The sequence below is a fragment of the Mustela lutreola genome, chromosome 4 (assembly GCF_030435805.1).
Source record: "Mustela lutreola isolate mMusLut2 chromosome 4, mMusLut2.pri, whole genome shotgun sequence".
Classification (NCBI taxonomy): Eukaryota; Metazoa; Chordata; class Mammalia; order Carnivora; family Mustelidae; genus Mustela; species Mustela lutreola.
In genome coordinates this window covers 182,853,048-182,880,950 of record NC_081293.1, presented here as the reverse complement: position 1 = coordinate 182,880,950, position 27,903 = coordinate 182,853,048, and the positions used below count along the sequence as shown (strand labels likewise).

Here is a 27,903-nt window from a genome sequence, read left to right as displayed (position 1 = left end):
TCTTCAGACCACAAATACAAAATTGTGAATGAGTAAAGAACACAGCAGAGTTGATGGTGAAGGAACTCATGTTTGCCTGCTTCTCTGCCACAAGGGTTAATGTTTCCAGCTTTCTTCTCAGCCCATGGTTTTCAGGAGGACACTGAGCATGCGTGCGTGCCAGTGCATGTGCTGAACAGGTACAGGAGAGTTCGGTTTCTAGAGTTCCTTTCCACAGGAGGCAATGTGAGACCAGTTAGGGTAAAATCGAGCGTGTACCTGAGATGTGTTGGCGCCTTCTAGAGAGAGTTGCCCAGTGGGTATGCTGTTCAGTGTGCCTGTAGCCTTCCCTCTGTGAGCCCTTCACAGGACTTACAACCTGGCGAGCGGACCGTGTCCTGCTCCCCAGTCAGCAAGAGGACTGGAGGTTCCTGGGCTGGAAACACGTGGTAATTTTAAAAAGCCTCTTTGTGGAGGCTTGCAAGACATCATGGTATAGTCTCATGATAACCCGTCTGAGAACTGTGAAATCGCCTTGTCTCACCGTTGTTGAAGAAACAATGAAACACACAACCATGTTGGAAGTAGGAAGGTCTCAGGTGTATAATTCAGAAGTCTAAAAGGTGAGTCGTAGGTGTGTAATATAGACTAAAGGATGAGTTGGAAAGGGGGTATGGTTTTCTATCAGAAGAACTACAAATAGTAGAAGATTTTGAGACCTTTTATCGACATTATTATAGAAAAGGATAATAGAAAAATGCATAGCTTCTGTGTAGGGTAAATGGGAAGTCTCTCTGTAAGCATGGTTAAAGGCAAGAAGGCGTCAGGGAGTCACTTTGCCGAAAGTATCTACATCAGTTCCTTTTCTGGTATGATATAAATTTAGGTATAATGCCTGTTGGAAATTGCAGCATGGTTAATTTTATTATAAGATGATACAATCCCACGGAAAAATTTTAAGTTGTTACAGAAGACTATTAAATAAGGAAAAGTATCTCCTCCTCGTGTCCTCTTGGCAGGGGTGGCAAATAGTCCTTCCAGATTATTTCAAGATTTGTGTGTGTACATGAATATACACCACTAGTTTAGAAAATACACTGTTCAAATTATTTTACAACTTTCTGTTTTTTCCTGCTATGTGGACCTCCATATCATATCAGTACAAGTAGATTTTCCTTATTTCTAAAGGGGTTAGAAGCAAGTTTTACAGGTGGAGAGAATTCTGCTCTGAACCTTGAATCATCTGACAAAAATAGCGAGAGAAATGAAAAGGAAATAACTAACTTAAGAACTGCCGATGAGGGGTGATAGCTAGTTAGCTCTTTTAGGGGAAAAAATAGGGCTTTAGAGACTCATTAGAAAAACTACTTCCTAGAAATAAAAGAAGTTCTATATAGTGATCCTGTGGCACTGTAGTTCCCTGTAATTATACATTTATTGGTGTGATTTGTGAATTTGTGTCTTGTCTCCTCCCGTATGTCATACGCTTCCGAGAAGCTGGGCCAGCCCCCTGTTTACTCTCCATTATACTCCAGATTCCTGGTCTCGTGTCTGGCACGGACCTTCAGTATTTGTAGAATGAAGAGAAGAACAGATGAAGGAATTGTAGAGTGCCAAGTGAATGGTGCAGTTGTTTATTTAAATTGCCCAGATGAAGAAACTGAGGCACGAGCTAAGATAACTCCTATATACATAGTATAGCTCACGTACTTGCAAGGCTGTCAGTGAATCTACAGTTTCTATTCTAATTAGAAAACTAAATCAGGAAAGAAAAACCTGAGACTCTTAATTAGTGAAGTTTCTAAAGTGCCTGGGATAAAACTCAAAATGCCAGAAGCGGCCCTGAATAGCTCTGTTGCTTTACATGAGCAACAGTGAAGACGGAAGTAGAACGAGTCATTAACTCATTAACTTTGCCAAGGTGCCTAGGAGATAGTGGTGTTTTCATGAAATATGGCTTCTTTAAGTCGGTAATATTTGATAATCCAGGTAAACATGGCTTTAAAATTTTACAGTTCTTCCTGTCCTTTGTCAGAAAAGGAGAGAGAGGCAGATGGAAACAGCTTCCTGACAAGTGGAAGCAGAGCATTACTGCAAAGGACAGAGGTGCTCCTGGTACCTCTTTACTTTATTTGAAGTCGTTCATGGGGTGCACAAAAAGCAAACTTGGCAGGGTTTAAGGAAGGTCTATTCTGGATTATTGTGACTCTGGTATCATGAAGATGGTAGCTTCAGTTTTAAGTTTATTTTCTTCCTATTTAATAAGTCGAGAGGTGGGCAGTCGAGGGCTGACATGTTGACTTCAATGTCATAAGAGCCCCGGGCACCTATTGCTTTGCTCCAGCTTCCTGGCCCAGGGTTTTCCCTCTTGAAGGTCAGTTTGTATTGCAGGATGGCTGCTGGAGCTCCGGCCATCACATCTACCTCGCAGACTGGAAAAAAGAGAAAAGGCACAAAAGGGCTGAAAAGATTCTTTGCCAGCTGAGGTTGGCTCTCTTTAAGCAGCCTACTTGGAATTCCCATATAATTCTGCTTACAGCCCGGCCTAATTAGAAGCAACCTGGAAATTGTAGTTTGGTTGATCATATATCTAGCTTAAAGGGGGTTTATTATCTAAATAGGAGGGGAAAATGGTGGGATTAATTTCTCAAAGGCTTTTTTGCAGGGAATCTTCATTTGCCTTTACATAGGACTTAATAATCAGAACTGATTTGTTAGAAACTGATAAGTTAGTAATTTATTATTGATCACTAGTGTTATGAATTTGGAAAAAAAAATAAGGTAGAGAATAATTAAGATATATATGTACCCAAAAGGTTATTAGCAGAAACACAGGCCTACTCATGATAGCCCTTCAGGCGTATATTGCTTAAACAAAACCAGCATTAACTCCTTCCACTTGAAGCTCAGTTTTCAGGTTGGAGTGTCGTGTAGGTAATTTCATGAGACTGGGCTCTGATGGGATTCGCTAGGGGGCTAAGGGTTGTTGGTGGGAATGGTATTCTGGTGGAGAATAAGGAAAAGCCAGGCTCTGTGCCAAGTGCTGAACCTACAATGTCCCATTGATATAATCACCCCAAAAGATAAGGTCCTCATTTTTAGATGTTAAAAAGTGAGACCCAGTTTAAATAACCAAATCGATTCCTTGGTGTACCTCTTAGAAACAGAATACTGAATCTGATACACCATGCATTTGAACCAATGTTGGCAGTTTGCAAGCTACTTAAATAGGCCATGTATTTATTTAAAAGGCATTTTCTGGAGCAGGAGGTTAGCGGGAGGGAAAGGGATAAAAGGAGAGAGTAGAGACAGTGGACTCAAGGCCACAGGGTTCAAGAAGTGCCAGTGTTGAAAGAGTCTTGAAGATGCCAAGTCCTTTATTCAAGGGTCGCTTTTCTCACTGATTATGATCAAATTCCTTTCCCTACTCTTCTTCCCACCTGTAACGGATTTCAGCATCTACAGGAACACAGAGAAGGCAGAATTCAAATCAGCCATTAGGCTTTCTGATAGAACGTTTGTCAGGAGAAATACCGAAACCACTAGATAAACTAAATTTAGACCATTAGTGGTTTTTTTTTTTTTTTTTTTAATTATTTCTAAAACTTCTATAGTTCTTAAAATTGTTGTGCTAAAAATTTAGGTATATTGCATTCAGTCTTTTGCTTCTGTGTAAGTCTATAAAAATACAGGTTGGGTTGAGGAAGCATGAACTCTCTTTGGCCACCTGAAGCCATTCACTGGGTGACTTCTAGGGCTTCTCTGCCTGGAACTGTAACTACACTGCGTTTGCAGCATTAAGTCACGCCCCCAAATGCTTAGTTTCATCTTGGGGGAAACGTACTTAACCTTCATCTAGCTATCACATCCTGTAACATAGTTCCTGGACAAGTGTTGAAACAAGAAGTGGAAGCAGTAACACTCGTGTTTGGGTGGGTGGTGGAGGGATAGAGACCTACAATAGTGGTAATTATAGATCATCTTTGAAAGAATAGAGCCGTATCTTCAGCCAGTCTGCTCACACCTAAGGTCAGACCTGGGGCTTCTCCCATTCACTGTCGCTAAATGTCTGCAGAGTTGCCTTAATCTTTGAATGGACGGTGAGGAGGGGTGATACTCGCCTCTGAGAAATCCTGTAAGGTTACCAGAATTTAAATTATACCTCAGTGTGATGCATTATATACTTGTGCCCAAATCATCATCAGAAGCATTTTGTAGAAGAACTGGCAAGAGCTAGTTAACAAATTTTTTTTGTTTTCTTGTGACCTTTTTGATTTGTTCGTTTCCTGTCTACCGCAGGTATGAGCATTAGTTAGAACAGAAATAAGATTCAGAACCTGAGAAAATACTGCCGGAATACTATGTGTGCATGTTTTCTTTTGATCTAATTTAGAACTTGCAAACAGACACTTTTCAAATGTAGCAATAATGTGTGTCTGTGCACGTGCATTTTAAAATGCACTTTTAAAGGGAGACTTTCTGAAAATGGAAAATGGCAGTATCACACATTGAAAAACATGGGCCACGGCCAGCCCCCCCCCCAAATTGGGAGTGATGCCCGCCCTTGTGCATTCCCATTTCCTTCCTATACTGTCTAAAAACTTGGTTCTTGGATATTAGAATACCAGATGGATAAATCCCGTCCCCACCCCCCGCCAGACCCCAAATTCGGATTTTAAGGGTGGCTGGAAAGAAATACTGGAATCCTTGTATCTAAAATCAACCACACTGTTTTGCGCATCATTTTGTGCTGTCGGTTCAGTTCTCTGTGGCCGGTATGATAAATTGCCTCAATAAACACCAATTCCAAACTCTGGCTTTTCTCTTGCTGTAGAAGTGAGAAAACGAAAACACTTGCATCCAGGGCTGGGCATGGTCTGTGGTTCTGGCCACCGAGCTGGAAGCGCGGATCTCTGGAGGGAGCTCCTCTTCCTTCCTGAGATCATGGGCACGAGAACGGAGCCGCAGTAGCTAGACTAGCTAGACCAGCTAGCCGGCCACTCGGGACACAGCCCATGCTGAGCCTGGCTTTGAAGGAAGAGAGAGGAGAGGGCCTCGGTATTGGATCATATCCCCGGCACCGACATCAGCTCTGGGTGTCCAGCACCCAGACTTCTCCTGACGTGAGGAAAACAAGCCCCTTACCTCTGTGTGAGCTGCCGTGCATCCCGTGAACTGTTAACCGCGCTCTCTTCGTACTTGAACGTGATCCTAGGTGAGGTCCGCATCCTTTCTTTGTTGTTGTTGTGGCATAGCAGGCTGCAGTGTTGGTCAGTGTGTGTAAGAGACGTGTAACAAATGTGGTAGTCTTCCATTTTGTCCATGTTTTAGTATTTCATTTACTTTGGACTTACCTCTCTGCCAGCCTCTTTTAAATAAAAGTCCACTTTGGACTGAAGTTTAGAATGGATGGTGACACTCTGACGTGATTTCAGTAAGTTTCGTGCATCACGTACTGTACCAAGTGCTGTAAGGGTAGCTGTGAGTGGGATGAGACACTTGCGTCTTAGGATCGTTCGGGCTCGTGAGAGAGACCACACGGAACACATGGTTGGTACTGGGTGCTAAGTGCTTTGGTAAACGTGGCGCCAGGAGAACACAGACGAAGGGCATAAACCAGTTAGCTTTTACTGTATAACCAACTAGCCCAAACTTCACAGCTTAAAACACCCCCCATTAATTTACCTCATGAATCTGCAGGTCACCAGCTGGGTGCTCCTTCTGGATTTGGCTGGCCTGACGCACGCTGAGTTGGTTGAAGTTGGGCGGGCCTAGGGCAGCCTCAGGTGGAGTGACTTAAAGTCTCCCCTTCTTCAGCCTGGGCTGCTTGATGTGGTGCTAGTCAGGGTTCCAAGAGAGAGGCTCCTGTTTGCAAGTGGCACGTCGTGGCTCCTGTCACATTCTGTTGGCCAGAGCAAGTCAGAAGCACAGCCCGGATTGCAGGGGTGGAGAAACGCCACCCAGTCATGTTGGGGGAAACTTACAAGGTTGTGTCACCCAGAAGCATATACACAGAAAAGAGGAAACAACAGTGGCCAGTTTTGCAGTCCACCACAGGGCTCTGAGGGAACAATGGAGAGGTACAGCAATAGGTTTTTTTAAGGACTTCATCTCAACTTCTTTTCTTTTCTTTTTTTTTTTTTAATTGAGAGAGAGAGACCACAGGCAGGGGTCGGGGGAGAGGCAGAGGGAGAGGGACAGGCAGTCTCCCTGCTGAGCAGGGAACAAGACCCTGGGATCATGACCTGAGCCAAAGGGAGATGCTTAACCAACTGAGCCACCCAGGCGCCCCTCAATTGACTCTTTAAAATTCAGGATAATAGCAGGTTCTTTTTTTTTTTTTTTTTTTTATCAGCACTTCAGGAAAGGGATGCCATCCCTATTTCCATCCATATTGGCATTATTTTCCAATATTGCCAATTTCTACTGTATAGAACACTAGGCTTAAAAGTAACCTGTAAGGGAATGTTACTCTGAGAAGAGGAAAGTTGCATGCACAGAAGTATAGGATTGAAATAGCGGTTGTCAGCTTGTCCTTAATCCAGGGTTTCTCGGGGACATTTGAGGGATCCCGTTCTCTCAGGATGCTCCAAAATGAACAGGTTCCATGGGAAATCAGTATTGTTCATCTTGGAGATTCACAATGTGTAGTAAGAATTAAGGCCCTAGGAGGTCCTGGCATTAAAAAGTACTTTTAACATTTTAATTTGGGTCACTGGATTTCATTGGTGAGAATGTCAAAAATTATTGGTTTGATTTTTTTTTTTTTTTTTTTTTAGATGTGGGCTGGTTATTATCACCATCTCTCTCTCTCTCTCTCTCTCTATATATATATATATAAATATAGAGAGAGATATATAAATATAGATATAAATATAGATAATATAAATATATATATATATATATATACATATATATATATATATATATAATAGTTTTTTTCCATAGCCATTAATGTTCTTGGTACTGCCCAGCCACTGTCTTCACATTTCCCGTTTATCTCAAGGAACAGAAAAAGAGAACTGATGAGCTGTATAAGCAAAGTTCAGTGATGATTGGTTTAATGGAAGAAAAGATTTTTTTGTAAAGATTAAATTTTTATTAAAAATGGCTTTTGAAAAAAAGGTACCTAACACTACATACTTTTCTTTATTTTTTTTTACTCTTCAAATAATTTATAATGATAATAGGTAACATTCCTATAATGCTTACCATATATAGCCCCAGGTACTTTTCAAAGCACTTTACACGAATGACCATATTTAATCTCCCAGAGATTTTCAGTAGGCCACTTCTGTTACTCTCCCCATCTTACGGATGTGAGGGAACTGTTGGGGTAGAGTCACATGTGTTGTTTTACTGGGACAGAGCTGCCATTTCTAGTGTGGCTCTGAAGGAAAGCACAGGCTCTTACCACCGCTCTGCTGTGAATCGCTCACCGAAGTATAGGGTACTGTGAACAATATATTCGTTTCTTAAATACATTAAAGAATTGTGTACAGTGGAGCATTCAGTCTTGCCAACTCAGTCTGTTGCCTGTGTTTTTAGTAATTAGTATCTAGTGCCTTAGATTGGAAAATGTTTTAATATAGAAAATGGAAACGCCTGTCATTTCCAGTGGTGTCTTGTCCTCTAATATAGGGGACAGACACATCTCCCATATCTAGTATTGTTATTTTGGAGATAGTTCACCTCCTAGGAACTCTTGTTTCACTAAATCTTTGACAAAAGAAAAAAAAAGATAAGCCTTTATCAGATTTTTGATAGTGCTAAAACATTGAAACGATAGTATTATTCTACTTTGAATTGGTAAGGTCTACCTTCTCAGAGGAAACCTCGGTGGAAGACGTTTTAGTGGTCCTGTCAAACAATAAAATCTTCTTTCAAAGTAAGAAAATAATAGACTTTTAATATTTGTTTTAAATAAGCTTTACCTGCCACAAATTCATGTAACCACTGGACAAATCATGTCAAATATTTTACCTGCTGTTAATAGAGCAGAAAACTGCAAAGTGAATGAAAGATGTTTTTAAATTTTAGGTCGTAGGGGCACCTGGGTGACTCAGGCAGTTAAGTGACCTAGCGACTCTGGATTTCAACTCAGGTCACGACCTCAGGGTCCTAGGATTGAGCCCTGTGTTGGGCTCTGTGCTCAGTGGGGAGCCTGCTTGAGATTGTGTGTCTCTCTCTCCCTTTCCTGCCCCTGCTCACTTTCTCTCTGTCTCTCAAATAAATAAATCTTTTAAAAAAATTATTTTTAGGTTGTAAAAGGGCCTTACCATTATAGAAAACTGTATGGCCATGTACAAAGCAATGTTCCTTTTACCACAATGTCAGATTTGGAGCAGCATTCTCTGCCTCTTCTTTTTGGTTCTCTTTTGAGGGTCATCTCACCAGATGGTTTCTCCCATTCCTCATACAGTATGAGGACTTAGAAAGTATTTAAACAAAGTTTGGAGGGGAGATATAGGTACATATATATATATATATATATAGGTACATACATACATTTTTTGTATGGCCATTTTAGATATATAGTTATATATATTCTTTACCTTCTTTGGAAATTGGAGTGTGGATGTTACTTCTTTGAAGCACAGACCATATAGGCCTCAAGATTTGGCTATTAAAAAAGGATCAGATGAAAATACAATTGATGGAAGTGCACTACTACAGGCTATGGGGTTGACCAAATTACAACTAACTTAGTTACATTAATGACTTTAAAGTAACAGTAATTTATAATTGATAAACAAGAAAAGGGCCTTATATGAACCTACTACCATCTCAAGACACCAGAGATAACACAGATAGCCTCTCAGAAAATTAGGGTGTGTCTCCCACCTGTGAGTACCAATTCAGAGTAGAAACATTGTAGCATTGGTAGGCAGCTGTGAAGCCAGAGTCTGGGAGTAGTTTGGGGTCCAGTTTGGAGAAGGACCCATTGGTTCCATGGTATGTGTCTCCATAATGCATAATAATGTAGTCTAATTATGAGATAACATCAGACAAGCCCAAAGTACCAGTCATTCTACAAAATTTCCAACGGGTGTTCCTCAGGAGTGTCAAGGTGTCATGAAAGACGAGGGGAGGCTGAAGAACTGTCACAGACAAGAGGAGACTGAGGAGCTGTGACAACTAAATGCAGTACGACAGGCAGGATTGGGTCCTGAAATAGAAAAAGAACATTGTAGAGAAACTGGAGAAATCCAAATGAAGTCTGCAATTTAGTCACTACTATTTACTAGTAATGTATTGTAGAATTGTTAACTTACTCGTTTTGATGATTGTGCTATGATGATCTAAGATGACTTGAGAGGAAGGAGGGTGAAGATAGACTGAAACTATTCACTTTTTTTGTTTGTTTGTTTTGGAGACTTTATTTATTTATTTGAGAGAGAGTATGAGCAGGGAGAGGGGCAGAGGAAGAAGGAGAGAATCTCAAGCCTACTCAGAGCTGAGCCTGGAGCCCACCACGGGGCTCGATCTCACAACCCTGGTATCACGACCTGAGCTGAAGTCAAGAGTTGGACACTTAATCGACTGAGCCAGGCAGGTGCCCTAGAAACTTGGCACTATTTTTGCCCCTTTTCCATAAATCCAAAATTATTTCACAATAGAAATTGAAAAGGTACTTTTATTTGGTAATGTGTGGACATTCTGCTTTAGCTTAGCGTTACCAAATCTTGACGTAGCCAACGTCTTCAGCATGTATGCCCCTACACATATTTTTCTGTTCTGGCTATATTAAATAATCTGTTGTTGTTAATTAGCTCCTTTGGAGAGAGGAAGGAGAGTAATACAATTTTTGTATATAATACAAAATATAACTAGTGTAATAAATAGTTGTGTACACCTTTTAGAACACTTCATTTGAAGAAATGTAGGAAGGTAGTGAAGCTGCCTGTTTTCTTTGTGTTATTCTGCCCCTCATCTCCTACTACTACCACCAAACTGCTACCACTTGGAGATAATCAATGGAATTTACCATTTAATAATCCTGTTTCATTATTTTGCACTTTTCCAAACTTGACGTAAATTACACTCTATGATATCATATCTAGAACTTGCTTTTGTTTTTTGGGTTTTTTTTTCCTCCACGTGTATGGCTAATTCATTCTTTTTCATCACTGTGGAGTTCTCCACTGTATGAATACCCAGTACTTATTCATGCTTCTGCCGGCAAGCATGTTGAGAGTGTTGGGGTTTTTTTGTTCTGTTTTGTTTTTGTTTTTTTTATGGTGGTTCACTTTTTACAAGTATCTTCTGAAACCAAAATTGATCTGTACTCTTTCTGAACTCCAGTAACACTATCTACAACTTTTAACTCAATTATTTGTGACCTTTCCTTACTAGTGTTTTTCTTTTCTCTTATATCGGACGGAAAGCTTCTTGATGATCTGTTTCCCCAAGGTGAACATTATTGGGATAATAAGTATCTAATTTTGTTGAATGAATAAGTAAATACTTAAGTGAATTAAACACTGTCTATGTATAGATCTTGGCCATATTTGTGTTTATTCCCCTTAGTTGTTATATGGTATTGCCTCCTGGGGCTTTTTCTTTGTTAGAAAGATTCATACAGTGTGGGGAATCTGGGCACTGAGGTGGAAGTTAGGGGCATAAATAAAGCCTGAAACTTTAACCTGTGAAGTTAAAAGCTGAGATTGCGACAGCACAGGTACATTCTCTCTCTCTCTCTCTCTCTCTCTCTCTCTCTCTGTGTGTGTGTGTGTGTGTTTAACATCCTAGGGAAACTTCGACAAAATTAGTAATAATTTTACCTGCATTTGGCGTTACAAAACCGAGGGGAGCTCACTAACGTATAGTAGGGCATCATTCTTGTTAGAAAGCTTACTGTTTGCCTTAGATCATTTTGAATTTGTACCCAGAATTAGTTTTGCCGAAATTGGTTTTTTCCTCCAAAATTATTTTATTCTCATTATGCTTGCCAGCAGGAGAATGAATAAATACTGGGTATTCGTACAGTGTTGATCTTACTCTGCAAAAACACTTAACAAGTTTCACAGCTATGGTGCCCATCTTGTTGGATTTCTGTAGCCGCTTTGGCAGAGATAGGCAGGGCTGATATCATCCCTATTTTATAGGTTAGGAACAGTGGAATGGAAGCCGAGGGAGTCTGATGGACTTGCTCAAGGCTACAAAATAGAACCAGAAAGCAGATCTTTCAACCTGGTCCTGGCTCTGTCTGGACATTACAGTTTCAGTGCTTAAAATAATTGAAAGTATTAATCAAGATGTTACTGCTTCACCAGAATTCTAATAGGTGATTCAGTAACACAGTGCCCACTTGAGAGTTTATCATAGTATTAGGGGGAGTTTCTCATCAGTGTTACTGTGGATTAACTAGCTTTTTTACTGCCCTCTTGGTTAAAAGGGTTCATGAAAAAGCTTAAAGCAAACATTGCAAAAGAGCATGTTGTGACTGGTGTGTATTTTAACAAAAAGAAAAATCTTATAAGTAAAACTGGAAGGAAGGTATGACACAACTTCAAGTTGAAATATCTGGGAAGACAAATGGCCTTTTGGGTAGCACGAGACCTACAGTTGAATTAAAACCTCTCCACATACAGACTGACGAAGTTGGTCACTCAAATTGTAATTTTAAAAACTGCAGAAACAGTACACTTGGAATATTGTCTTCATGTCAGAAATGCACCTTCGTGCTTGAAAATGATAAAAAATTACAATCGATCCTTACAACTGTTCTGTTCATCTTTATTGATCAGGTGCAAGAAAGATAAATCGCAGCCCAAATAAGATTATAGTAAATGTTAGCATCGTAGAGGACTCTAGGTTGATAGAGAGCCATTCATCATCTCAAATGGTGACCTGTCCACTGCTCCAGCCACCCTGAGTCTGCTGTCTAATCACATACCTATTGATTTTATCTACATCCAGCAAACCTGGATGTGACTGTCATTGGGCAACCCAGATTGTTAAATGCAAAGGGGTCACTGGTGTGAAGAGGATTTCATTTTCATTTTCTCCCCAACCAACAATGATTTATTAAAAAATAAACTACTTCAAGTCATGCATGTGAAACCTGAGTGATTAGGGATTGAAGGTGCACAATAGACCACTGTATTGTGTAGTGTTCTTTTGTACTGGGACACATTTTGCAGGATATTTCATTGAGTCTAAAGGTGCTGGGGTCATTTAGGCCACCTCCTACAGCAAAACAGGTTTCAAAGGAGCCAGCCAGAACAGACAGTTTTAAATTTTCTTGCATCAGGAAAGGCATTACTTTCCTATTGCAACTTGATTTATGTTGCTTGTGTGTTCATTTATGTAATAGTGGGAACGTTTTTCCTTTTTTGGTGTAGAAATCACCTAAGTCCTTCCTCTGTTCTTAGTGACAAATTTGTTATAAATGTTGATGCTCTTGTGGTCATAGGGAGGCACTAGATAGAACTCATTCTCCTCCATAAAGAATCCTTCTTGAGGGCAAAAGTACTGTGCTTAAAAAAACAAAACAAAACAAAACAAAAAACCAACCTTGAATAGCCTAGGTAGAACATTGAAATAATAGGTGAAATATGTTAAGAATTTTCTCATGGGATCAAATAATGATGCATTTTAACTCTGAAAGTTTATTTTAATTATAACTTGTATGCCAGCAGGTACACTATTATTTAAATGGATACCTTTCCATGCATTTTTAGAAGTATCTATGTCACTTATGCAAAAAGTCTTTATCCTTTTGCTTGAATGGTTGAACAGAGATTTTACGTATCGTTTGTAATTTTAAGTCCTGCACACGTTTTGTCCTCTTGGACAGTGAAAACTATACTATCAATCTTTGTCCACAGAGCTCAGAGTTCTACAAAGTCACCACTGAACAGTATCAGAAAGCTGCTGAAGAGGTGGAAGCAAAGTTCAAGTAAGTTTTGAACACTGTTACAGTTACTGTTCTTGACAAGATGCAAGTACAACTTTATCACTTTTTGCACAGAAGATAATTTGTTGCTTAGCCCTCTGGAATACTTGGAAGTGTATTTGGAAGGACAAGGTGTATCCATGTTATCTGCTGTTGGCAGAATTCAAACACAAGGAAAGAGCCTTTGTTGAAAGCTTATTGCAACTTAATTTTATGAAGTAAGAGAAAATTGAAAGCAACGGTAATAGAATTTTCATTTGGAATCATACTACCTAAGATAGGCTGCCCTTGATTATGAAGGTGATGTGAAATTGCTATTAATAACAGAAACATAGAGACCATTCAGTTTTATGTAATAAAATGATGGGCATGTCCAAATTTGAGTACTACTTTTCTCATGTTTAAGCTGTTTTCATTTCTTCATATGTACCTTGAAAGCATTTAAATCACAGACTTTACCTTGCATTTGATTATGAAGGTGATGTTAAATTGCTGCCTCTGTTAATCCTTGGAATGTTTAAATGAATGTTCTGTAATTGATGGATCAAAGTGTCCATGACCTATAGCCCTGTACTTTCCCTTTGCTGCCAGTTCTCATGATAGGTAAGAAGACATCATTCAGAATTTTCCTGAGAGTATAAATAGTTCTATTGTGTAACCGCTGTTAGTAGCACATGTGCAAATTAGCGAAGCAAAAAAAGGTGTTGTGACAGGTTTAGTTGAAAGAGCACACTGGGCTCTGACCTCCTTCCTGGTGCATGTTTATAAGCATTTGATAAAATGATTAAACCCTAAGGTGTAATGTTATTACTTTCTGCTGTAGTACAATTTGTATGGTAATGGATAATAGTGTTCTTTTAATGTTGATTTTTTTTTTTAAATGTGTGTGTGGTTTTTTTTAATTTAAAGATTGTTTGAGTTGTAGTTAAACAGACCTCTAATCTTTGTTAGTGAATTCTCTTTTTAGGGACAATAGGGAAAGTCCTTCTGAGGATGGGCCACAGATCTCATTCTTAAAGGTTAATGTGCTCTTAAGTATTTAGGTATAAAATTGGGTATGGACTTGATTTTAAAAGGTACTTTACATATGCATTTTTTAGTTACCTTTTTATCTTTTCTCCCTAATGATAAAGTAGCATTCATTAACTTTTTTTATTTTCTCATGAGAATTTTTGACTTGGCACCCTGGGTATTTCTTCATTGTAAGAGAACAGCTCTTCAGATAACTATTTTAAGGTAAATCGAAGGAGATCAGTTCTGACTAGGATGATCTGTGAAGTTCTCATAAAGAAGGTACTAATGTGGTTGAGGCTAGAAGGAGGAGTACTCAGTGGATGGAAAGGAAAAGTATTCAGAAGGAAAATTACACGGTCTAATTGGTGGGTGAGAAATCAGTTCAGATCAGTGGTTTGATTCAGAGGGACTTGTGCAAGACAGAGTTGAAAAGGTCGGTAGGGGTCATCATTAACTAAGAAGTTGGTCTTCATTTAGTAAGAAGTTTTTGGAAGATCTTTGACCAGGTAAATGCCCTGATTTCTGACCTTGAGTAATATTAATCTGACAGCGGGTGTGAGTCTCGATCGGAGGCGTGAGAAACAGCAGTGGTACTACATGAGAGGACTCTGTAAGCAACAGAGAAAAGGAAGAGATGGGTACAAACAAGTCATTGAAAGATTAGATAGGAGTTGGCAAATACCAGTGCATTTGTTGGCTAGGGCTGCCTGACAGAGTCCCGCAGATCGAGTGGTCTAACAGAAACCACTTGCAGTTCTAGAGGCCACCAGTCTGTGATCAGCAAGCCAGCGGGGTCGGCTTCTCCTGAGGCCTCTCCGCTTGGCTTGTGGGCGGCCGTCTTCTCCCTGTGTCTTCACAGTGTCAGCCCCTCTGCATGTGTTTTAATCTCCTTTTCTTATGAATCACATTGGATTAGGGCTCACCATGATGACTTCATTTTAATGTAATTATCTCTTTGGAGCCCTTCGTCCAAATACACTTTCTGATACCCGTCATTAGGTCTTCAACATCCGAATTTGGGAGGGGGAAGTTCAATTCAGCCCATAACACCTGGATAGAGAGGCCAGGGGGTGGCAGGGACCAGAAATAGAGGTTTAGCAGATTGGAAAATTGGTGGAGGCTGGATTTTTATAGAGTTAAGTCTGGTTTGAGATGAAAAGAATCATTCTTCTGAAAGCCCCGTGCACCTGCCATATCCTTCAACCTGGGCTAGCCTGCTGGCAAGTGAGAGGGTACATGGGACACAAAGCCAAGTGTCCTGCTGGCTTACGCTCTCCAAGACAACATGGAGCTATAGGTTAGACTTTGTTTTATTTATTTAGTTTTAAAGATTTTATTTACTTGCGAGAGAGAGGGAGAACAGAGAGAGAGAGAGCAGAGAAGGAGAGTGAGAGGGAGAAACAGACCCCCGCTGAGCAGAGAGTCTGACATGGGGCTCGAGCCAAGGACCCTGAGATCATGACCTGAGCCGAAGGCAGACACTTAACAAATGAGCCACCCGGGCGCCGCTAGACTTCGTTTTAATCAGAGCCTCGGCAGCTCCATCTCTCTTTACCTTTAGAAGATATTTCTCTTTATTAATTCTACTCTCACCTCCTATAGTAGAGAATTTGGCCTTTCCCAAAGGGAGGTCTGGCCTTTATACTCATCTTCTAGGAGAGGTAACCTCTCGGCCCTTGGAATTTCCCAAGCAATGGAAGTGTCTCATTAGTCGTGATGGGCCCTTTGGGCCATGTGGTATCAGCCCAGCCTCTGGGGAGGTGGTGCCGGCGACTGAATTGAGCTGAGCAACATGGGCAGTTAGTCAAGTCCATATAATGAGGTCCCAGTGAAACCCTGGGCACTGGAATTTGGGTAGGCTTGTCCCATTGATAATACTCTGTGCATATATTGTTACAGGTTGCTGCCGGGAGAGTAGAACATCTTGAGGACAGTGGAAACTTTGCATCTGAAGCTCTCCCAGACTCTGTCCCTATATATCTCTTCATTTGGCTGATTCTCCTTATCATTTCCCATAATAAGCCGTACTTATGAGTTTAATAGCTTTCTATGAGTTCTGTGAGTCCTTTTGGTGAATCATTAAAGGTTAGAGTGCCTTTGGGAACTCCTTGAACTGGCAGATGATGTCAGGGTGAGGACAGTGTTAGGGACTGTGCCCTCAGACTTTGTAATTCGGCTAAGTGTAGTACAAACAGAATTCCAGGTTTTTATATTCTGTGGGGGAATTTTAAGAGCTAGCTTTTCAAGACAGTGACTTTAATTATATTATTATTATTATTATTATTATTATTATTATTATTATTTTTGGCACTATCTGCTAGACCAAGCTTCCTAGACACTGTATTTTTGATTTGCAATAAGTTTGTTGGCTTCACACCTAGAAAGTGATAGTGCTTTGGCTCTCAGAGGTGCTTCGCATCTTTGAAGGCCCTGAAATGGCTCAGTGGAACTTTGTTTCTCCTTACAGATTTGGTCATCCCAGGTAACCATGACGGCTTTAATCTTTTACAAGGCAGTATACTATCTCCTTTTCATTTCATGACAGAGCTGATCTTAGTGGTCCCCCTCAGACAACAGCTTGGAGGGACTTTGAGGAGGATTTAGTTAATTTTATCTGATGGAAGGTTTCATGTGGGTGCATCTTGGTTACAGGAGATGGCAGCTTTTTAAATTACAATTTCAAGGGCAATATTATACACCTAATAGGGGTTCACACAAAATCATTGTAAAGAGAAAGAAAGCTAAGAGCATTTGAAGCCACACATGATAAACACCAGTCGCAAGGATCCATCCTGCCAGGATAGCTTAATGGAATTATTTTAGGGATGCTTAAATATTAACTCACACTTCAGCCCTTCAGTTTATAGTTTTGGCAGGAAACCATTAAATCACTTTAGATTTAATGGAATTTTTCCCCCTATTTAATCAACACGCCATTTATTCAGAGAGCTCCTCTGTGACATGCCCTCTGAGTTCTGAATATACAGCCATGAAGAAACAGGTAGGATCTTACCAGTGTGAACCTCGGAGTCCATCAGAGAGCAGGATGAAGACAGAATTTTAAAGTCGCTTTTGAAAAATTCTAAGTTCTACTGTCATGGGATAATTGTATCCCTAATAAAAATTAAAAATACTATTTACATTTTTTTCAGTAGGAATTAAGCAGTTTGGGAATTAAGAATGTATGCTGTTTATTTTCCTACAAGAGCTTTTACCCCACAATAGCTTTAACATTTTAGCTATAAAATCCAAATCACTCAGCAAATCAGCAATTTTTTTTTATATCTAGCTTTTATTTAAGAGAGAACCTTTGCTTTTCCCAGTCCGACTAGAACCAGTCACTGTTAACGGTTCCAACTGCTTTTTATCACTCCTTGTTATTATCTGTTAAATAGAGCAATTTATGGTGTTAGTTCTTAGTTTGATGATGCTGGGGCCATGTCACGTTAGCTCAGCATACTGAGAATTATGCCCCGTGTTAATCCTTATTCTCCACCTGATAGGTAATTAATTTTAAAAAATACTATATTAAATGGCACATTGATGGTACTTAGCATAGGTCTAGCATAAGATAAATGCCTAGTGAATATTTGATTTTATTGTTTTTATTGTTCTATATATACTATATATATCTAATATATTTATTGTGGTAATGTTATTTTATTATTATGTCCAACTCAAGTTATACAACTTTGCAGCAGAAGAGAGATTTCTGTATTTGTTTCCAGATAAAATCTACATGATGTTAAACCCTCCTCTGGAAACAAACAAACAAAAGCAACAGAAAGAGTTCTTATCCTCTGGGTTCTTATCCCAGCCCAGCCGAAGACAGGGGATGAAGCCATGAGGCTAGAGGAGGGAGAGGACCTCTATCTCTGGGTCCCTCTCAGAACCGCATCTCCTCGGGGGATTAGAGCCTGGGTCCCACCTATGCAAGAAGGAAGCATTATTACCAGGGTGTTTTGTACATACAAGTTTTTATTTAATATAAAAATCAATATTAAGCACATATCAAAGAAATGTAGAATATTCTGAAAGCAAGGGAAACCTCATGAAGACAGTGCAGTATCAAACAAATGAAAAGCATTTTGAAAACAATTGATAATTCTTTCCCATGCCGTCGTAGATAACAACGTAGCCCAGTTCCACCTTCCATAAAGGAGAAAGTGTGAATGTGGGAAGCAACATAGGTCTGTTCGAAATATTTTGGGGATCCTCTCGTTAGACGTGTAACATTTCAGCTTGTCACCAGTTTTGGTGAAAGACGAGACACTTGTGAAGGACTACAGTTTGTGAGATTGTATGTGAATATTCGTAATACTCCTTTGTGTGCCTGACTTTATAAGGGTTTTCACTTTTATCCTTGAACGAAGTTGTTGAAACCTGACTTATAAATTTGGGCTCATGGAAGAAGCCTGGGTTATCCTTACAAGGAATTAAAAGATTAGTTACCCTGTGGAAGAAGTTTAGGTGATTTTAGAGTATCTGAGGAATGCTATGCAAAACTCTTAGAGATAAAGTGGATTTTATAAGTATTACCATATATTCAAAGTTTCTCTCAGTGTAAAATGCTTTAACTTAATATATTTTTGGTTTTATTAGGTTTTTCACTTTGGCCGATGTAGGGATGGAAAAGTTATCCTAAACTTGGTCTAGGTTCTTTGGCTGATCAAATAATTAAACTGATATAAAACCAATTAACAGGAGAAAACAGCTCAGAGTGTAGTAACGTGTATACATGAGAGAGACCTGGAGAAAGTGAGTAACTCTCCAAAAGGGCCAGAACCATCAACCTTAAAGGGCACCTTCAGCAAAGGACAGAAGATGTGAGAGATATGGAATCACTTATGGGAGCGCAGTAAGCAAGGGTGCGGCTGTTATGCAGACTCCAGTCGTCGTCTTCCCCACTGATGAGAGTTTCTGGAGGTGGGTCGTGCCCTCTCCTGATACCGCAGGAGAGCCGTCCTGGCTGGTGCAGGATTCCTTTAGACATGTCAGCGTCTCCCTCGAAAGGGTCACATCTGTTTGGTTTGGAGAGCTGCTCATGTGTTGGCGGTTAAGTAAAAAATCATCAACCAAAAATAATCCTTAGGCCAGATGTGTCTTGAGGTGGCAGACCTGCTCCTTTTCACCGGCAGTCCTGTGTTTTGTTTCTCTTCTGGGTGGCTGGTTTTAACAGCTCTACTGCAGATGAGTTCGTGAAGCTGAGGATTACACGCCACTGGTATCAGCAGGTGTTTCTCGTGTTCTCTGTAATTACACACGGGATCATGGACAGTTTTAAGCAACAGTGTTTAAAGATCCTGCTTAATTGGCTGTAAAATAATTAAATAAGGTTTTGACTGGCAAATTTATAATTCTGTTAGATGCATAAGCCGGTGCGCTGGAATGTCAATGTGACTTCGGTTTGGAAATATTAGATTAATAGAACTCATTGTACTGCAGGTACAAAGTTTACTCTGATTAATAGTCTCAAAACTTTTCCAGAAGTGTGGCCAACTAAATTTATGTTACTTACCTTTTCCTTTTAATTAAAACTTATTTCAAAAGTTTGCGCTGTTCGGTTCTACTGTGCTTCTCTTTCTGGTTTTTCCAAAGTGGAGCTCCAGCAATTTTTCGGTGACTCCAGCTGCCTTTCTGAATAACTTGCCTTATCAAAAGGATTAAAATTATATACTGTTGTACATGTGTTTGTATCCGCAGCTGACAGGTACCCCGCACATCGTCTCTAACACATATTGATGTCTGCTTATAACCTACTTTAGTGCTGCGTGAATGGCTCTGATAGGCCAAATATACATGATAAATGTTTTATCTCTGATTCTCATTGATCAATTTCTAAATGATCAAATGGTTTCTCTCAGTAAGACACTAATTCACATTGATCAAATTCTAAATGACCAAGTTGACTTGGTTTCTGCTGAACACAAATTGTATTAAAACAACATTACTTGAACATGCTGTCTTTTCTAATGCAGGAGTTATGTTACCAGCAGTTACATTATAACTAGAGTTATTGTATTATAAAGATGTCTCCTTCATAATGAAAAGTTTACACAAGAAGAAAAGAATGCGATATTGCAGGAAGAACAGGGCTTTGAGCAAGGATTTGGGCTTTTACTAACTAATTAAATTCTGCATTTGTACTGGGCCCTCCTTCCCCTTTTTTTAATTTGAAAGGCTGAGAGCAGGAAGCATAGCAGCTGCAGTGGTGACATTTTATCCCCTAAGGTCCTCGGAGCCAAGTAACATCTTGATTATTCATAGTAAGAGATTTAGTAACCGAAGAAGAGGCAAAATTCTAGATAAAGTAAATAAATACCTGTACCCTTTGTGTATAAACTTGGTTTCGATAGCGTATTTAGAAGTTTAAGGTTATTTATTGTTTTTCTAAAAAACAGTCACCTATGTCAACTGGCAGGGTATCTCAAGCCCTGTAGAGTTTGTCAGTGTGTTGCTGGCGGAGGATTTGAATTCTGAAATTGAGAAACAATGTTTATGAGCTGAAGGATATACTTTGTATATAAAGCTAATGGCAATTATACATTTGGCTGAAACATCGCCTTGGTTATTTAGAACAACTAATTCCTCGGGCAGGTTATTTATTACCTCTCTGGCTTGTCTCTTCCATCTGTAGAATGTAAATTATAACCGCCACTCTCTTTAGGGCATCCAAGCTGAGAAGGTTTTAGAAGTTGAAAAAGAAAAGAAAGTTGTCATTGAGCCTCATCTAAAAATGGTTGTAAATGGTTGTTTCACTCAGTTCTAAGACACTGGCCGCCATTTTAAGTATGTTCTGGATGCTGTTGGCAGCCTTTCGATTCTTCCTCAGGGTTATGTGCTGGGTAGTCTGGCACCTGTCAGTGTATGAGTCTGTCTCCCTTTCCATCCCCCACATCCTACCCAGCTCCAGCCACAGACAAGTCCCAATTGAAGTGAGATCTGCTTTGGAACACACCAGTGTTAGACAATGTTTCATATAATAGGCATTTAAAATTGGTTAGATTGTTGAAGAAACCTTGGGTGATTAATGCTTTTTTTGAAACTGCTTTAAGATTGGAGCCCTTCTAATCAGATCTAAGTTAGTTTCTTTTTGTTCCTTGGTTTGGATATCTATATTTAGTCCTTGCGCTATCATCTGAGGGAACAGAAGTAAATGGCAAGAAACACGATGTGGGAGTTAACTTTTTGTTTGTACTTTTTCTCTGTTTCCTAAACTTCCCTTCGCAGCCTTCCCCTCAATCCAGAGGTGAGTACAGAAAGGGGTGGCAGGGCGGCAACGTTGGTTGGAATATAGGGCCCCAAAGGGCAGGTGCAAGAGTGTAAACCAAAGGCAGTATGGTCTGTATCACAAAAAAGGACATAGACTGCAGCCATCACATGAACATCTGCAGTTGGTGACAAGGTCAAGAGAAGGTTACTGCAGCCACTTCCTCCTCACGTCAGCGTAAGTAGGTAAAGGAGCCTTGAGTGGTGACAGAAGCTGACAAAGGTCCAGTCCAATTAGCCCCATCCTATCCAGGACCTGGAACTCTTTCTTATCTCTGTCCCAGCTATGGTAGTGAGGGTTGGTTTGGTTTGCTTTGGGCATTCTTTTTACTTTAATCTCTTTGTGGATGTTGTATGGAAATGATCCTGATCAGTCTTCTTGTGGCCCTTAGGTTTGTGACCATGAGCTCCTGAATTCCTGATTTGTTCCATGTGAAATAACAAATTGTTCTGTTTTCCCCTAAAAGTACATTAGCATTGAACTTTCATCCTTAATCAATACAGTCCATTAAGAATCTAGCATACCCTACATGGTTATATGAAATATTAATTGCACACTGTTAGATAAATGGAGAGTCTGCCCGAATGATAGCTTGTTTCTTGCCTTGTACCATAGTATTTAAAATGAGAAATTTGGGGTTCTAGAGTGCATGGGATTTTGGAATTTCTTTACTGATCCTTGCTTATTTGAGTCATTAACTAAACATGCAGCCCAGAGTTCCCAAAGGCTATTTCTAACTGGGACTAGGAAGTTTTTTCCTCTTGCTCGTTCTGTCTAAAGTTCCTTTACATTTTAAAGATCCAGTAGAAAATAATTTTTGATTTTCCTTTGATGTTTTTAAAGATGAGAAAAAGTTCTTATGCTTTTTGAGTGCCACTCAGCTGTAGGTAGAAAGGAGAGAAGCTTGTAAGGAGGGTCAATTAGAGTTAATTATTGTCTGACTGACCTGCCACATTTAAAATGTTCAGGAAGAGTTTTGGGACGTAGATTTTTCCTTCTCTCCTTTTGTCAAGGTTACAGAGTTAACCATCTTAAAGACATGAGCATGGTTAAAAATTGCATCACAGCCATTATCTACACATAAAAACGATAGCTGTCAGGATGGTCTCTGGGAAGTTGTATAGGTTCAGCCATATTGTAAGATCCAATTATGTTTTATTGCTCCACAGTTTGGTAAGCCTGGTCCAAACACTATCAGGTCTTCCTGCCTCTAACCAGATAATTAGGGCTGTCTGAGGCTGCCCTTTCACCATGCATGAGATAAAACCATGGTAGTAAGATTGAAAACACCTTCTCGGATAATTGTGCTTAAATACACATTTCCATAGTTCATTTGAAATTATAATTTATCATGAAATGTCTCATGGTTTCAGTTTATTAAGGATTCTCATTGCTGGCTTTTTCAAATTTTCTTAAGACATAAGCAAACAAAATACAAAAGTTGATAACTTGGTCCTTAGCATAATTTAAAACTTGTGTTCATTGAAGGACACCATTAAGAAAATTTTTAAAATGGGGAAAAGATTTGAACAGATACTTCAAAGGAAGATATAAGGATGGTCATTAGCCATGAAAAGTGCTAATAACATCTTTAGTTATTAGGAAAATTTTAAATTAGGAATTTAAAATGTTGGAATGCTAGAAACTGTAAGGACTGACTACTAATTGTTTGAAAGGATGTGGAGAAGCCAGAATTTTCATCCTTTGCTAGTGGAGTTCTAAAACTTCGGGAAAAGTTTGTCAGTTTCTTATAAATTTAAACATACATTTGCTCTATGACTCAGCAATTCTAGTTTTAGTTATTTATCCCAGAGGAAAGAAAACAGACATCCACAAAAGTAATTGTACACATATATTTGTATCAGGCTTTTCATAGTAATCAAAAACTAGAAACAGCCCAAATGGTCCAGAGAATGGATAAACCAATTGTGGTATATTCACACAGTAGAATAGAATCCTCTTCAGGAGTTTAAAACAACAACAACAACAACAACAACAACAACAAACCCCTCAAATTGATACATGTAATAACATGGATGAATCTGAGAAACTTGTTAAGCAAAAAGAAGCCAAACACAGAATAATACTATGTGCTTCCACTTATTTGATTCTACAGATGAAGTTCAAAAATAGGAGAAATTAGTCTGTACTGACAGACATCAGAACAGTTAATGAATGGGGAGAGAGGGCAATTTGATTGGAAAGAGACACAAACCTTCTGAGGCACTGGAAGTATTTGTTTTCTGGATAATAGTATACAGACATATACAATTTTTACTACAATATGCACAATTAAGATAGGTGCTTTTTACAAAGAATGCTAATTATTTCGAGTATCTTTGTGTATAGTATAAGAGAATGGTCGATTTTCATTCTTCTACACATAGCTGTCCAGTTCTCCCAGCACCATTTATTGAAGAGACTGTCTTTTTCCACTGTGTATTATTTCCTGTTTTGTCAAAAGATTAGTTGACCATAGAGTTGCAGGTCCATATCTGGGCTCTCTACTCTGTTCCACTGGTCTCTGTGTCTGTTTTTGTGCCATACCATGCTGTCTTGGTGATCACAGCTTTGTAGTAAAGCTTGAAATCAGGCAAAGTGATACCCCCAGATTTGTTTTTCTTTTTCAACATTTCCTTAGCAATTCAGGGTCTCTTCTGGTTCCATACAAATTTTAGGATTGTTTTTTCCAGCTCTTTGAAAAATGCCAATGGAATTTGGATCAGGATGATGTTGAAATTATAGAATGCTCTAGGCAGTATAGATTTTAACAATGTTTGTTCTTCTGATCCATGAGCATGGAATGCTCTTCTATCTTTTTGGGTCTTCTTCAATTTCTTTCTTGAGTGTTCTGTAGTTCGTCAAGTACAGATCCTTTACCTCTTTGCTTAGGTTTATTCCTGACCAGGGATCTTATGGTTCTTGGTGCTTTAGTAAATGGAATCGATTCTCTATTTTCTCTTTCTTTTTTTTCATTGTTAGTGTATAAGAAAGCAACTGATTTCTGTACATTGATTTTGTATCCTGCCACATTAATGAATTGCTGTATGTGAGGTCAGGAATCCACCAAAATCCTAGAGGAGAACATAGGCAGTAACCTTTTCTACATTGGCCACAGCAACTTCTTTCAAAACATGTCTCCAAAGGCAAAGTAAACAAAAGCAAAAATCAACTTTTGGGGCTTCATCAAGATCAAAAGCTTCTGCAGAGCAAAGGAAACAGTCAACAAAACAAAGAGGCAACCCACAGAATGGGAGAAGATATTCGCAAATGACACTACAGACAAAGGGCTGATATCCAAGATCAATAAGGAATTCCTCAAACTCAGCACACACAAAACAGATAATCATGTCAAAAAGTGGGCAGAAGACATGAACAGACACTTCTCCAAAGAAGACATACAAATGTCTAACAGACACATGAAAAAATGTTCATCATCATCAGCCATTGGGGACAGTCAAATGAAAACCACAATGAGATACCACCTTAAACACCAATTAGAATGGCCAAAATGAACAAGACAGTAAACAGGTGTTGGAGAGGGTGTGGAGAAAGGGGAACCCTCTTACACTGTTGGTGGGAATGCAAGTTGGTGCAGCCACTTTGGAAAACAGTGTGGAGATTCCTTGAGAAATTAAAAACAGAGCTATCCTATGACCTTGCAATTGTATTGCTGGGTATTTATCCCAAAGATACAGATGTAGTGAAAAAAAGGGCCCTCTGTATACCCCAGTGTTCATAGCAGCAATGGCCACAGTCACCAAACTGTGGAAAGAACCAAGATGCCCTTCAACAGATGAATGGGTAAAGAAGATGTGGTCCATATATACAATGGAGTATTATGCCTCCATCAGAAAGGATGAATACCCAACTTTTATATCAAGTTGGGTGGGACTGGAAGAGATTATGCTGAGTGAAATAAGTCAAGCAGAGAGTCAATCATCATATGGTTTTACTTGTGGAGCATAAGGAATAACACGGAAGACACTGGGAGATGGAGAAGTGAGTCGGGGTAAATCAGAGTGGGAGACGAAGCATGAGAGACTGTGGACTCTGAGAAACAAACTGAGGGTTTTGGACGGGGGGTGGAAGGTAGGGTGAGCCTGGTGGTGGGTATTATGGAAGGCACATAATGCATGGAGCACTGGGTGTGGTGCATCAACAATGAAAAATTTTTTTTTAAAGATTTTATTTATTTATTTGTCAGAGAGAGAGAGAGCAAGAGCAAGCACAGGCAGAGTGGCAGGCAGAGTCAGAGGGAGAAGCAGCCTCCCTGCGGAGCAAGGAGCCCGATGTGAGACTCGATCCCAGGACGCTGGGATCATGACCTGAGCCGAAGGCAGCTGCTTAACCAACTGAGCCACCCAGGCGTCCCTCAACAATGAATTTTGAAACACTGAAAAAAAATGAAATCTTTAAAAATATATATAAAATAAAAATAAAAAATTTTAAAAAAGCAATCAAGACCCAGCAGATTCAGGGAAAGCTCTTTACCTCCCCTGACAGCTGTCTAAAAAGAGTTTTGATAGAAGGTCTGCCTGAGGAAGAGAGCTATCACCAGAGGTAACTACTTTATCATGTGAACTGGGTCTGGTGCAGAGGGAGAAGAACATAGCCTAGTCCATGAAAGGCCTCTATATCCCACTGTTTCTAAGTGGCCCAGAAAACACCTGTTTACTGAACAGCTACTGTTTTGTTCTTCCTGAAGATTGCATTTCTTTTCTTTGAAGACCCAGACCCCTACCCACCTCTCCTTAGTTCACAATGATATATATACCTCACTCTGCCAGACTCTCTTTGTAATTTCTATGTTGGTATGGCTTCCCCATACACAGCCTATTAAATTCAATTTTTCTCCTGTTAAAAAAATGCTAATTATATTTAAAACACCCTAAATTCATTGATAATTAATTTTAACTAGGGAAAAAAGTGCCCAAAATACTAGGAGTGCGCAACTTCTAATTATAATTTGTCGGAGGTAAAATAAGTTTCTTCAATTTAATCAGTCTTCAGAAATTTCTGATTACTAACTGTATCCATAATCATATTTTTTCATCCAGTATATTTCAGTGCTTTCAAGATGACAGGAGTAAACCTTGCTTTATTTATTTATTTTCTTAAGAATCAGCCTTTTTTCCTCCTTATTAAGTTACATTTGCCTAGCACGTTCTCTCTTTCTCATTAGCCGAGAGTCATGTAGATAGACCTGGTTACATTTTGAAAGTTGTTTTTGGTGAAGGGATTTTGAAGACCATATTTATAAATGAAACACTTATACCGTAACACTGGTACTTTTTTAATATAATAATCTTAGGCAGCAGTTTGTTCATACTATGTATTACGTCCTGGCAAAATGCTTCAGAACTTGTAAAAGCTTGCATCTTGGCCCTTCCCTACATGTTGAAACGAAAGCACACATGTTCCCATGTTCAAGTGTCGCCAAGCATCCCCAGCTTGCTCACATGGCTGCCTTAAGCTGTTTTCTGTGCTTTCTCATTCAGTGGCCAACAGTTAAATTGCCGTGTTCCTTTTGTGAGTGTGTATGTCTCAATGCTGGTAATCAACTGCGTCCCTTGAAAATTGATAGATGCGCTCATTATGGGGAGCTCTTGCTCTTGGCTCCTCTCAGGAGTCACCTCCGCTAGTGTTTCTGGATGAATCTGGCAAGAAATACTGTGCCGTGATACATCTGGCTTTGTACTCCGTTGCAAGGGCGCCCGTGTCCTTTTTCAGTGTGTTAAACATGCTTCTTTGTAGGGATCTTAAGTACAAAGAAGTCCGCTATTTGCCAATTACGGTATTAACACAAGAAAGATTAAGGGCTGCTGTTGGGTGGTGGGATTTTTTTTTTTTTTTTTTTAATGTACTGCCATTTGTTCTTCATTTTGTTCCCTTGTGCTGCTGAGATTACACACATGCCTATTTGTGAGACATACGCACCTACTGGAGACTCTGAAGGCCACCAGCCTGCCACTGGTAGAGATCTCAACAAAGCTGCCTTCGTGAGAGGCACATTCTGTGTGGTTGATGGTGGGGATTTTGAAGGTAGCGTCCACCTGTTTCTGCTTTCCGGATGAAAAATGAATTGCCAATTACTGTAGACATGTTCAGACATGACACTTCCTATCGGTTCTGAAAAAGGGGTGTGTTGGCGAGAAGCAGAAGAGAGAAGGGCCTCCATCCTTGATCCATTAACTACTTTTTTGTGCCCGTGCAAGCTGTGGGAAGGAGGTCAGTGCCTCTCACCTTTGTTGCCCCAGCAGAGCTCTTGAACAAGATGAAGCGATCAAAGCCCAGGGCCAGCGCATCCTCATTGTCTCATTACTTTGCAAGCTGCACGCCCAGATGCTGCTGTTTTCCGCATCAGTCTTCCCTGATACACATTCCCAACACCTCCCATCACAGCTCATTGGGCACTGCTCATAATTAGCCGCTTCTTTTCTTTTCATGATCGTGTTTTCTCCAATACAAAAGACGCTAATGTAAAGAAGAAAATAACATTGCTGGGTGTACACTGCGGCTTTCACATATCCTGGGTAGTTGACAGGCAGCAGGAATCAAACGTGTTGTCACTACTTAAATAATCCATGGTTTTGGCTCGGTTAGGAGAGTGTTGGTTTGGGGGTGTTTTTGAAATCTGTGAATTTGAGATACTGGATTTTGCCAGCAGATCAGTATCCTGGATGCCCATGTCCTAGAGTTCCTTTCTGTGCATGTATTCTGAGACACTGTCCCCACT

The 27,903-nt window shown here is 39.7% G+C and overlaps 1 protein-coding gene across 3 annotated transcripts in view; it reads left to right on the top strand.

The window, feature by feature from the left end:
* Window positions 1-27,903, top strand: part of CHCHD3 (coiled-coil-helix-coiled-coil-helix domain containing 3) — a 276,805-nt gene that overhangs the window by 209,567 nt on the left and 39,335 nt on the right. For all 3 annotated transcript variants that reach the window (XM_059171889.1, XM_059171888.1, XM_059171890.1), the window contains one exon: window positions 12,813-12,883. In XM_059171889.1, the coding sequence (XP_059027872.1) occupies window positions 12,813-12,883 (71 nt within the window). The remainder of the gene's footprint in view (window positions 1-12,812; window positions 12,884-27,903) is intronic.